The sequence below is a fragment of the Lampris incognitus genome, chromosome 6, assembly GCF_029633865.1.
Source record: "Lampris incognitus isolate fLamInc1 chromosome 6, fLamInc1.hap2, whole genome shotgun sequence".
In the NCBI taxonomy this organism is placed as follows: domain Eukaryota; kingdom Metazoa; phylum Chordata; class Actinopteri; order Lampriformes; family Lampridae; genus Lampris; species Lampris incognitus.
The window spans coordinates 35,824,154-35,836,318 of NC_079216.1; the positions used below are offsets into that span (position 1 = coordinate 35,824,154).

Consider the following 12,165-nt stretch of genomic DNA (forward strand, 5'->3'; position numbering starts at 1 on the left):
TATATATGACTCACTATGTGTGTGTGTGTGTGTGTGTATCTCTATATGCTTGTTTGAATTACCACTTAATCTGTCTGCAGGTTTCTGCACTTCTTGTGCTGCATCTTCGAGCATGTGCGTGTGTGTGTGTGTGTGTGTGTGTGTGTGTGTGTGTGTGCGCGCGCGCGCGTGTGTGTGTGTGTGTGTGTGTGTGTCTAAGTCAGTCTGTCTCTGAGTATAACCCTAGTGTAACCTTCCTAAGCCCATGACCATTACTGTACTATTGGCCACAGGCCTCCAGGGCTCAGCGTTTAAGCTATGAAACCAAACCTTAGCCCTTGATTGAAACTGATTGTTTGTGGGCCCAAAACTGTCCTGCCTCTCACACAGTAGATCTAGTGTGTAGCCCACAGCCTAGAGGGGAAGGAGAGGAGGAAATATAACCATTTAGCCTGCCAAATATGCACACATCCCTTCAAGCGAAACCTTCCAGCCCTCTCATGTGAGGCTGTAGTTTCACCCCTTCGATCCCACTGTTGTTTCTCTGTGATGGGCCTGCGGTTTTCATAGGAGAGTCATTTTCCCCCACTGCTGCCACCTGTAATGGATCCATGATTCATTTTTCTTTTCTTTTAAAAAAAAATTCTTCTGTTTCCTCCAGCTGTCCTAGTGCGGTTCCTAACCCGACGATTCATTGGTGAATATGCCTCCAATGCCAGTAAGTGTTTCCAGAGTTGACAAAGTTTTTTCGGTGGATTGTCAAGAGTTTGTTGTCAGCCCTGGGGGAGCAGAGGCTGTCCATGAAAATCATGCTAAACATTCATGGATATCCTAATTAGTCAACTTGTATAATGCATCATTTCTTGGACAAGCTATTTTATATATTTTAGTGTGGCATAACACATACCCCCCCCCCCAATTCTCTGTTGTTAACTATAACAATACCTAAAAGTCAACCACAAAAAGGATGGTACATCAAAATGTCATGTTGAGGAAATAATACCAATACAAACAGCCCTGATGCAGAAAAGAATAAACACAAACGTAGGTAGGCATTTCCCTTTGAACCATTATTCAACCCTGCATATAAATCAGACTGAAAGCAAAACATATCCCTTCAGCAAAAAGTTGACACCAGGTGGATTTGGTACAAGGATTTGGATGAATATGAAGATTTTATTGAGCAAAATGTTTTTTTTCTCAATGTCACTGCAGTGTCCATTACTTGTTTCAGATTCCTTGTACCATAAAAGACTGTCGATCGACGGCAGACAGCTGAACCTGGAGGTCTTTGACCCATGTTCTCAGGTAGGACCCATCACTAACCCACCCAACACAAATGTAATGTGCAGGAAACCTCTTGAGGATGAATGAAGCTCTATGGAACAAGTTCATAGTATATGTTACAGAAAGTAATATCACACTAGAGTAGGTTATATCAAAACAAGGTACTCTTAAGAAAATAAGACAGATGACATTTCTAAAAAAATAAACAAAATCAACACACATGGGGGTGGTTGTTTGCCCTATTGTGATGGTCCATTGGAGCTCATAGCTAAGCCACCTTTATACTCAGCAGCTGCTACTAAAAAACCTCCACAAGCTTCTTCCTCGGCACGCTGGAGAAGCTAACCACGCACATGACCTGGAACAAACTCTGATCATATGTGTTCTCCGAAAGTGGGCACGTGTACGATACACACTGCCCTTGAAAGTTTGGGATCCAAAGGGATTTATTTATGAGAGTATCCCGAGGGCGATGTGTGCTGATGGCTGGCCCTTTGAAGAAAAGAGCCATATAACCCACTCACCTCCCCACAAACAGGACCAAAAAAAAACCCCAGACAGGCTTTTACTGCAAAGTAGGTATTTTATTGTAGAACCCTGGAGCAAAGGAGAAAAGCGGTCAGTCATTCTCTCATTCTCTCTCATTCTCTCTCATTCTCTCTCTCTCTCTCTCTCTCTCTCTCTCTCTCTCTCTCTCTCTCTCTCTCTCTCTCTCTCTCTCTCTCTCTCTCTCTCTCTCTCTCTCTCTCTCTCTCTCTCTCTCTCTTCTCTCTCTCCTCCCTCTCTCTCTTTCTGGCTCACTGTAAGCAAGGCCGGCTTCTTATGAGGAATGCTACAGTGAGTTGTTGTCCTTTTCTTTTCTCTGCTTGGTTCTTTATGGCCTGTCCTGTATAATGGAAGTGTAGAGGCTTTAAAGAGAGACACAGTAAAGGTGGGGATGAGTGGGTTTTTATGCCGCTGAGGCAGCTGGGTTTGAGAGGTCAAACTGTGTGGACCCTTGGCTCTTCTTTCTTACTATTGTTTAACGTTATTTTATTTCGGCAGTTTGGGCTTCATTAGATGGGACCGTGATGCGGTGAAGAGATGGATAGAGGTGGGGAAGAGAGAGAGAGAGAGAGAGGGAGAAAGATGTGCAACAAAAGTCCAGTTGAAGGTTGAAATTCATGGTACGTGTTAATAGCCTCAGCCACCAGGACGCTCTTCTGTTAATCTTCTCAAGGTCGCTATAACTGCCATTCTTGCTTTGTACGCGGCACTGCTTTCATTCATGACAACAAAGGCTGCGGAAATAAATAATGTAGAGGTGTCTCCATAAACTGACAAAACAAGAGCTGTTTTACTAAGACAGGGTTGGAGTTTAGAAAGGAGGGTTTTGCTGGTATGATCTCCAGTGCTGTCGGTGCCTGACATCACCAAACAACCTCCCAACAATACTGCTGAACTCTCCTCATATGTACATACACTCACCGGCCACTTTATTAGGCACACCCGTCCAACTGCTCGTTAACGCAAATTTCTAATCAGCCAATCACATGGCAGCAACTCAATGCATTTAGGCATGTAGACATGGTCAAGACGACCTGCTGCAGTTCAAACCGAGCATCTCAGACTGGTTTCTTGAACATGACAATGAGTTCACTGTACTCAAATGGCCTCCACAGTCACCAGATCTCAATCCAATAGAGCACCTTTGGGATGTGGTGGACCGAGAGATTCGCATCATGGATGTGCAGCCGACAAATCTGCAGCAACTGCGTAATGCTATCATGTCAATATGGACCAAACTCTCTGAGGAATGTTTCCAGTACCTTGTTGAATCTATGCCACGAAGGATTAAGGCAGTTCTGAAGGCAAAAGGGGGTCCAACCCGGTACTAGCAAGGTGTACCTAATAAAGTGGCCAGTGAGTGTATATGTATGCCAAACCCCGGCCAAGGATGGATGTTGGAAACAAGCAAACATTAGCTATGATGTGGCACAAGGCAATATTCAGTCTGCTTTCAGCATTTTGATGGAGGTGTAGCTGCCCCTAGTACAACGTAAGCTTACATGCATGTATGTTTCTCTGCAGGACCTGAATGCAGTATTACCTCAGTCACATCAAAACAAAAGGGTGTGTTACTCCTGTCTTGTTTTAGACCACAGAGGCGAGGTGTATATTGGAAGAACCGGTGGACTGGGCCGACGGCTTTGTGGTGGTGTACAACATCAGTGATCGGACCTCCTTCATAAACGCAGAGAACATCCTTCGGCAGATTAGGGAGGCACGCATGGACAACTGCAAAGGGTCAGCAGCACCACAGCAATGGCTTCTTATGATAAGATGACTTGGACCTTGGGCAAAGGCTGAGGGCCCCTTTCTGCCAAATAAATCCTAGCTGTGTCTTAAACAATTTACACCCAGTTAAAGATATTGTTCAGGACACAGGTTTAGTCAGCGTACAGATTTATAGAGGCACAGTATGTATGTAGATAATACATAATCTTATCTGTATTATGGTCCCCCGCACAAGTCTGAGTGATCATTTGCTCTTACAGTGAGGTTACATTAACAGTAACTCAATCTTAGATGAGATAATATTTGCATCTTCTACAACTCTTAGATGCAACTACTATAGTTAGTTGCTTACTTAGGTTTCACATTGGTGAGACTTGCCTAACAACATGTATGAACAACAACAAGGATAGTTTCCAAAGTAAATTCAATATACTTCTTTGTTGTTGAAACCCCTCTTGACAATATCAGTTTGCCCTGATGGCAAAATGGCAGCTCCTCATCCTACATCAAATGAGGCTGTATAGCAAGTAGTCCTGGCATTGACTTCACCAAAGGTGACAAAGAAAGAATGAGGAACTCAGCTCAGAAGCTGCAAACATCTGCAGGATTTGCTGACTACAAAGTGGGCCAACAATATCCATTAAGCTGACTTGTATATGCAATAAGATTCCAGTGGTTGAAAGACATTTCTCTACATTTCTCTAGATAGCAATGATCTTGATGTTGGTTATGATGGCTTTGGGCATTGGGAAATAATGCTCAGTTTTTGCCCGTTTGCTTTAAGAAGATAATTAAACTGAACCAAAATGCTCCCCTTAAAAAATTGTAATTGTTACATTTTATTTTTCTTTGAACTTTTACTTTTTATTTTTTCCCCTCTTGCACCAACATACCAAGTCAAATTCCTTGTATGTTCTCGAGCTACTTGGCAATAAATCTGATTCTGGTTTAGATGTTACAAAAGATAGTTGGAATGTTTTTTTCTAGTTTTTTTTTTTTTAACTCTGTTAGTGTCGTCAGACTTGCCGGAGTTAAAGGTACGTATGTGTGTCTTTCTCCTCCAGGGAGGTGGATGTGCCTGTCTGTCTGGTGGGTAACAAGCAGGACCTGTGCCATGCCAGGCAGGTATGTGAAGAGGAGGGCCGCTGCCTGGCGCATGACAACCGATGTCACTTCCAGGAAGTGTCCGCCGCCGAGAGCTACCAGGACATCGCCAACCTCTTCACCCAGCTTATTCGGCACGTGATGGAGCACCTCAAGTACCGCGCTGACCGCCGTCGCTACAGCGGCTCCAAGTCCATGGCTAAGCTCATCAACAACGTCTTTGGGAAGAGGAGGAAGTCCGTGTGACGGGTCCAGTGAGGTTGGTTGTGATCGACTGACTGCCGGGGCTGAGAGTTGCTTGCGTACTTGGACCACAAATGAGAGGGAACTGGTTCGAGAGAACCTGAAAACTGGCCCAGCGCATGAACAACCCTCCAAACAGAAACCAAATCCCACCGACCATCCTCTTGACCTGTATCGAGGTTTGCGTTTTAAAAACGTTAACTTGTTATCGGACACCTCCAGCATCCCCCTTTCAAACCAGACAGAAGTCCAGACGATGATGCGTGTCTCGTGTCGCGTCGTTGTTTTCCATCCCTGGTTAACGTCACCAGCGCTCATAGCAAGTAGTAGTGATGGCAGTTTGTTTGGTTTAGATAATTATTTAGGTGCTCACTGAGGAGATTAGGGAGACATTGGGCAGTGTATTCTTTGTCAAGCCTGTAAACTAGTTTGATATCCTGACACCATTTTGGAAAGACTACTTTTGAAAATTGTCTGCCCGGGTTAGGGTTAGGTATTTGTCTTGGTATTTGTTTTGATAATTGTGGGACTTGTTCTATATATTGTCAACCTCTGTTACATCGTACATTTCAATAGCTCACTAGTAGCCCGGACTAAAGATGCCAGTCACCTCTTTATCCTTATGTATCATATTTATTGTAGCTTTGTTTTGAAACGTTTTTGTGATATCCTGTTAAAATACTTACCTGCAGTACCATTCCACGCCACACTTGGCCGTATGACCCGAAGTAAAGAAGAGACAGTTGTCGTTACGAGAGAGTTTCAACATATCATGGCCTACGTTATTTAATAAACGGTTAATATGCATCCTGGACAGCCTCATCATTAAAGTCAAACTCAAGATATCACATATTGGCGACGAGGATGGAAGAAAAAAGTGCCTGATTGAGGACGGATGCCGAACTGGAGTTCAAGTTCAAGGCGACGGTAGGACTGTGTCATGCTAAGTTGCAAACGTGCTAAAGCTGGACCAGTGAGAGAGAGTCATAGTAAATAAATAAGTACATAAAGATGAGTACAACCCTGTCAGCTTTCGAGGCAAAACAGCAAACGTGGGAAGAATACTGTGAGATACTCGAGCAGTTTTTTCGAAGCGAATAGTATAAATGACGGGGAGAAGCAGAGAGCTATATCCTCATCAGCGTAGTGGGTCCAGCCACGTACAAGATCACGAGAAATCTACTGAGTCCAGAGAGGCCTAGCTCCAAAACGTACCAACAGCGAATGGTTTTGATACAAAATCACTTAAGTCCAAAACCGAGTGAGATCGTTTAGAGATGTGTCTGTCTCTCGCTTTCGCAAGCCTATGGTGACGTCAGTGCAACTACGGCACAACACTCGAACAGATGCTTGTCGAGTTTTACAATAACACCACAATGCTTCGGGGGCGTCCGGGTAGCGTAGCGGTCTATTCCTGTGCCTACTAACACGAGGATCAGCGGCTCGAATCCCGTGTTACCTCCGTCCCTACAGACACAACTGCCCGTGTCTGCGGGTGGGAAGTTGGACGTGGGTAGTTGTGTTGGTACATCCTCTGGTCGGTCGGGGGGCGCCCCCCCCCGCGGATCGGCAGAGAAGGGTGGAGCAGCGACCGGGACGGCTCAAAAAGAGCGGGGTAATTGGCCATATACAACTGGGGAGAAAAAAGGGGAAAAAAAGAACAGCTGCGCAGGGACAGGCTTGTGTGCGGGATAAATGACGATAGTGTTGACATTGTCATCTCTGAGGGCAGGAATACCGGCTCAACTAGATTCATTTCACAGAGAAAAATCACGCGTGCACTTAATCGGTGTTGCTGTAACCGGAAGGGTTTCTTTATTTTGCGCATGCTCTTTTATAGACCACGGGTCAACACAACAGCGCCCTCTAGTGGTGACATCAGTATAAGCGCACATACACATAACCTTGGCTTAGCCAATATTGTAACACCCCCACTTGCTCTATACTGTTTTGTGACATCAGTCACAAAACATTTACATCCCAAAATATATCTTACAATTTTTTCAATCTTGAACTTTGTTACAGGCTTGGTCATGACATCTGCAACCATATCTGCTGTTGGACAATATTCGATAGTTATTTTCGTATCAGTAAGTGCAGATCGTATGAAATGATATCTAATGTTGACATGTTTGCATTTCTGACTACATACTGGGTTCTTTGATAAAGCGATTGCACCTTGGTTGTCCTCAAATAATTTCACTGGTGTATGTTGGCACTCAGAAGAATTCTGGAATGAGTTGGACGACATGGTGGAGAGGGTACCCAAGGAGGAGAGAGTGGTGATTGGAGCCGACTTCAATGGACATGTTGGTGAAGGGAACAGAGGTGATGAGGAGGTGATGGGAAGGTATGGAGTCAAGAAGAGAAATGTGGAAGGACAGATGGTGGTGGATTTTGCGAAAAGGATGGAAATGGCTGTGGTGAATACATATTTCAAGAAGAGGGAGGAACACAGGGTGACGTACAAGAGTGGAGGAAAGTGCACACAGGTGGACTATATCTTATGTAGAAGGCGCCATCTAAAAGGGATTGGAGACTGCAAGGTGGTGACAGGGGAGAACGTAGCTAGGCAGCATCGGATGGTGGTCTGTAGGATGACTTTAGAGACCAAGAAGAGGAAGCGAGTGAAGACACAGCCGAAGATCAAATGGTGGAAGTTGAAGAAGGAAGACTGTTGTGTGGAGTTCAGGCAGGAGTTAAGACAGGCACTGGGTGGTAGTGAAGAGTTGCCAGATGGCTGGAAAACCACTGCAGAAATAGTGAGGGAGACAGCTAGGAAGGTACTTGGTGTGTCATCAGGACAGAGGAAGGAAGACAAGGAGACTTGGTGGTGGAATGAGGAAGTACAGCAAATTATACAGAGGAAAAGGTTGGCAAAGAAGAAGTGGGATAGTAAGAGAGATGAAGAAAGTAGACAGGAGTACAAGGAGATGCAGCGTAAAGCAAAGAGAGAGGTGGCAAAGGCAAAGGAAAAGGCGTATTGTGAGTTGTATGACAGATTAGACACTAAGGAAGGAGAAAAGGACTTGTACCGATTGGCTAGACAGAGGGACCAAGCTGCAAAGGATGTGCAGCAAGTTAGGGCGATCAAGGATAGAGATGGAAATGTGCTGACAAGCGAGGAGAGTGTGCTAAGAAGGTGGAAGGAATACTTTGAGGGGCTGATGAATGAAGAAAATGAGAGAGAGAGAAGGTTGGATGATGTAGGGATAGTGAATCAGGAAGTTCAGCGGATTAGCAAGGAGGAAGTGAGGGCAGCTATGAAGAGGATGAAGAGTGGAAAGGCAGTTGGTCCTGATGACATACCTGTGGAGGCATGGATATGTTTAGGAGAGATGGCAGTGGAGTTTTTAACTAGATTGTTTAACACAATCCTGGAAAGTGAGAGGATGCCTGAGGAGTGGAGAAGAAGCATACTGGTACCGATTTTCAAGAACAAGGGCGATGTGCAGAACTGTAACAACTACAGAGGTATAAAGTTGATCAGCCACAGCATGAAGATTTGGGAAAGAGTAATAGAAGCTAGGTTAAGAGGAGAGGTGACGATCAGCGAGCAGCAGTATGGTTTCATGCCACGAAAGAGCACCACAGATGCGATGTTTGCTTTGAGAATGTTGATTGAGAAGTATAGAGAAGGCCAGAAAGAGTTGCATTGTGTCTTTGTAGATTTAGAGAAAGCTTATGACAGAGTGCCGAGAGAGGAGGTGTGGTATTGTATGAGGAAGTCAGGAGTTGCAGAGAAGTATGTAGGAGTGGTGCAGGATACGTATGAGGGAAGTGTGACAATGGTGAGGTGTGCGGTTGGAATGACAGATGGGTTCAAGGTGGAGGTGGGATTACATCAAGGATCGGCTCTTAGCCCTTTCTTGTTTGCAATGGTGATGGACAGGTTGACGGACAAGATCAGGCAGGAGTCTCCATGGACGATGATGTTCGCGGATGACATTGTGATCTGTAGCGAGAGTAGGGTGCAGGTTGAGGAGAGCCTGGAGAGGTGGAGGTATGCACTGGAGAGAAGAGGAATGAAAGTCAGTAGGAGCAAGACGGAATACCTATGCGTGAATGAGAGAGAGGACAGTGGAATGGTCAGGATGCAAGGAGTGGAGGTGACAAAGACATCTGAGTTTAAATACTTGGGGTCAACTGTCCAAAGTAACGGGGAGTGCAGTAGAGAGGTGAAAAAGAGAGTGCAGGCAGGTTGGAGTGGGTGGAGAAGAGTGTCAGGAGTGATTTGCGACAGAAGGGTATCAGCAAGAGTTAAAGGGAAAGTTTACAAGATGGTTGTGAGACCAGCTATGTTATATGGTTTGGAGACAGTGGCACTGACGAAAAGACAGGAGGCGGAGCTGGAGGTGGCAGAGTTGAAGATGCTAAGATTTTCACTGGGAGTAACGAAGAAGGACAGGATTAGGAACAATTATATTAGAGGGACCGCTCAGGTTGGACGGTTTGGAGACAAAGCAAGAGAGGCAAGATTGAGATGGCTTGGACATGTGTGGAGGAGAGATGCTGAGTATATTGGGAGAAGGATGCTGAATATGGAGCTGCCAGGGAAGAGGAGAAGAGGAAGGCCAAAGAGGAGGTTTATGGATGTAGTGAGGGAAGACATGCAGGTGGCTGGTGTGACAGAGGAAGACGCGGAAGACAGGAAGAAATGGAAAGGGATGATCCGCTGTGGCGACCCCTAACGGGAGCAGCCGAAAGTAGTAGTAGTATGTTGGCACTCACTATCCATCCCATTCAATGAACTGTACAAGATACAAACGTTCCTGTGTTGTTGCAGCAAGTGCCATGTGCTCTGCTTCACGCGTAGACAAGGCTACTGTTGCTTGCTTCTCACTTTTCCATGAAATAACAGGCCCATTTTTAGTTAGACTAAAGCAGTACCCTGTTGTGTTTCGTCTGTCATTTTGATCTGCTGCCCAATCAGCATCACTATATCCCTCAAGTTTGAGTTTTTCATCACTTTTCTTGTAACACAACTCCTGGTTGATTGTGCCCTTCAAGTATCTTAACACATGTTTGGCTGTTACCCAGTGTTGTTCTTTTGGCTCTGATAGGTATTGTAACAGCTTGCTTATAACTTAACTTAGATCAGGTCTTGTACATGTCATTGCATATATCAAACTGCCTACTATTTCACGATATCCTGCTGGATCTACAAGTTCACCTTCATTATCAAAATGTAGCTTCTGTTCTCATGGGGTTGACCTTATCTTGCAATCAGACATACCAAACCTCTGAAGTATCTTTGTTATGTACCGCTTTTGGCCGCAGTTGTAGCAGGTTATCTCCGAGCTCTTTTCTTTCTCTCTCCCCCTCACTCTCATTGTTGAGCTGCTTGTCTTCATCATGTTGTCATCATTCGGGTTGCCATTAAACTTCTCCGTGCTCTCATAACTTCTCCGCTTGGTTTTGAACTCCGCAAAAGTTATCTTCTCATCACCCTGCGTTATGTGGATGGAAAACGGCTTAAATGATTCGGGCAAGCCTTCCAGAATCATAGCAATTAACAGTCGGTCGCTAAGAACCTCGTCTGCATTTCTCAGCGCTGTTATAGCCGTTTCTGCACGAATGGTGTATTCTGTGACGGTCTCATTTGTCGCTTTCTGGAGAGACGTTAGCTCTGTGTAGAGGCTAACCACACGTGGCTTCCCTTTGCCAGCGTAGTGGTCCCTCAGTAGCTCCAACGCTCTTCTTCCATCGTCGGCGGCTTCTCTCATAACCAGGGAGAGACTTTTGTTGTCCAAAAATTGTATCAATTCAAGCATATGCATCTTCATTTTTCTTTGCATCTTCGGCGACCACGTCCTCATTTTCGTCGTCATCAGGCTCTTGTGATATGGTCTCTTTAAGACCGAGCAAACGCAGATGGCCTAAAAACTTGGTTTCCCATAACTCGTAATTTTTCTCATCTCCGTCGAAGCATACATAGTCTGTACCATCGGCTTCCACCTTCCCTTCTAGGCCCATAAACTGTTGACGTTGTCATCTCTGAGGGCAGGAATACCGGCTCAACTACACTCATTTCACGGAGAAAAATCACGCATGCCCTTCGTCGGTGTTGCTGTAACCGGAATGGTTTCTTTATTTTGCGCATGCTCTTTTATAGACCACAGGGCAACAAAACAGCGCCCTCTAGCGGGGACATCAGTATAAGAGCACATACACATAACCTTGGCTTAGCCAATATTGTAACAGATAGAATTCAAAGATGCTTGCTGGCTGAAACCGATCTGACGTTTGAGAAAGCATAGAAAACTGCTGTAGCTGCAGAAGCCGTTAGCAAGAATGCTCAAAACCTGCACGCTAAAGTAGCCCGTAACCGAGTGAAGACTGAGGGCATGGTAGCGAGAAAGGAAGAGAAGCGGAACAAAATGTTTACCAGTGACAGAGAGAATTCTACCGATGTCACGGGAAACAACACAGTGCATGTTTAAAGACGCAAACTGTCACTTCCGAATCAGAGGAAGCATTCACATTAGCCTGCATAAAAACAGAAACGACAATACAAAAAGTGAGACCTTTCGAAGTGAATATTGAAGTGAATAAGAAATCATTGAACTTTGAAATTGATACGGGATGCAGAGTAAGCATAATGAACGAGAGCAAGTTCAAGGAGACGCCCACAAATAAAACAAACCAAACTCACACTGAAGTTATACATTGCTGAGAAAATTACTCTAGTAGGGGTAGCAGAAGTGAAAGTAAAACATGCAGGGCAGGTGAAGACATTACCTCTAGTGGTAGTGAAAGGGGCAGGACCTAGCTTACTAGGAAGAGGTTGGCTGGAGGCCATAAAGCTGAAGTGGAATGTAATTAAAAAATGTGAGAACTGAGGCATAGACACTATAGAAAGTGCTCACTAAAAATGAGGAAGTTTTCAAAAATGAAGTAGGCATGTTGGAAGGCATGAGAGCAATGATTCGGGTGTCTGCTGAGGCCTGCCCCAAATTCTATCGACTGTGCTCTGTTCCCTATGCCATGAGGGCAAAGGTAGAAGAAGAGCTAGACAGACTGTTAAAGCAGGGCATAATTTCACCAGTTAAGTACGCTGAGTGGGCAGCACCCATAGTCCCCGTGTTGAAGCCGGATGGTTTGGTCAGGATATATGGTGACTACAAACTAACAATAAATAGTGCCTCCTCACTAGAGCAATACCCGATTCCCCGTGTCGAAGACCTGTTCAATACACTAGAGGGAGGGAAACAGTTTTCCAAGCTTGACTTAAGCCACGCCTACCAACAAATTGTGATGGATGATGAATCCAAA

At 44.9% G+C, this 12,165-nt stretch overlaps 1 protein-coding gene across 1 annotated transcript in view; it reads left to right on the forward strand.

Annotated features, from left to right (window-relative positions):
• Nucleotides 1-4,893, forward strand: part of rerglb (RERG/RAS-like b) — an 8,742-nt gene extending 3,849 nt beyond the window's left edge. Inside the window, exons 2-5 of the mRNA XM_056282593.1 lie at nucleotides 641-697; nucleotides 1,214-1,287; nucleotides 3,404-3,552; nucleotides 4,608-4,893. Coding sequence (XP_056138568.1) covers nucleotides 641-697; nucleotides 1,214-1,287; nucleotides 3,404-3,552; nucleotides 4,608-4,893 — 566 coding nt within the window. The remainder of the gene's footprint in view (nucleotides 1-640; nucleotides 698-1,213; nucleotides 1,288-3,403; nucleotides 3,553-4,607) is intronic.
• Nucleotides 4,894-12,165: the final 7,272 nt, after the last annotated feature.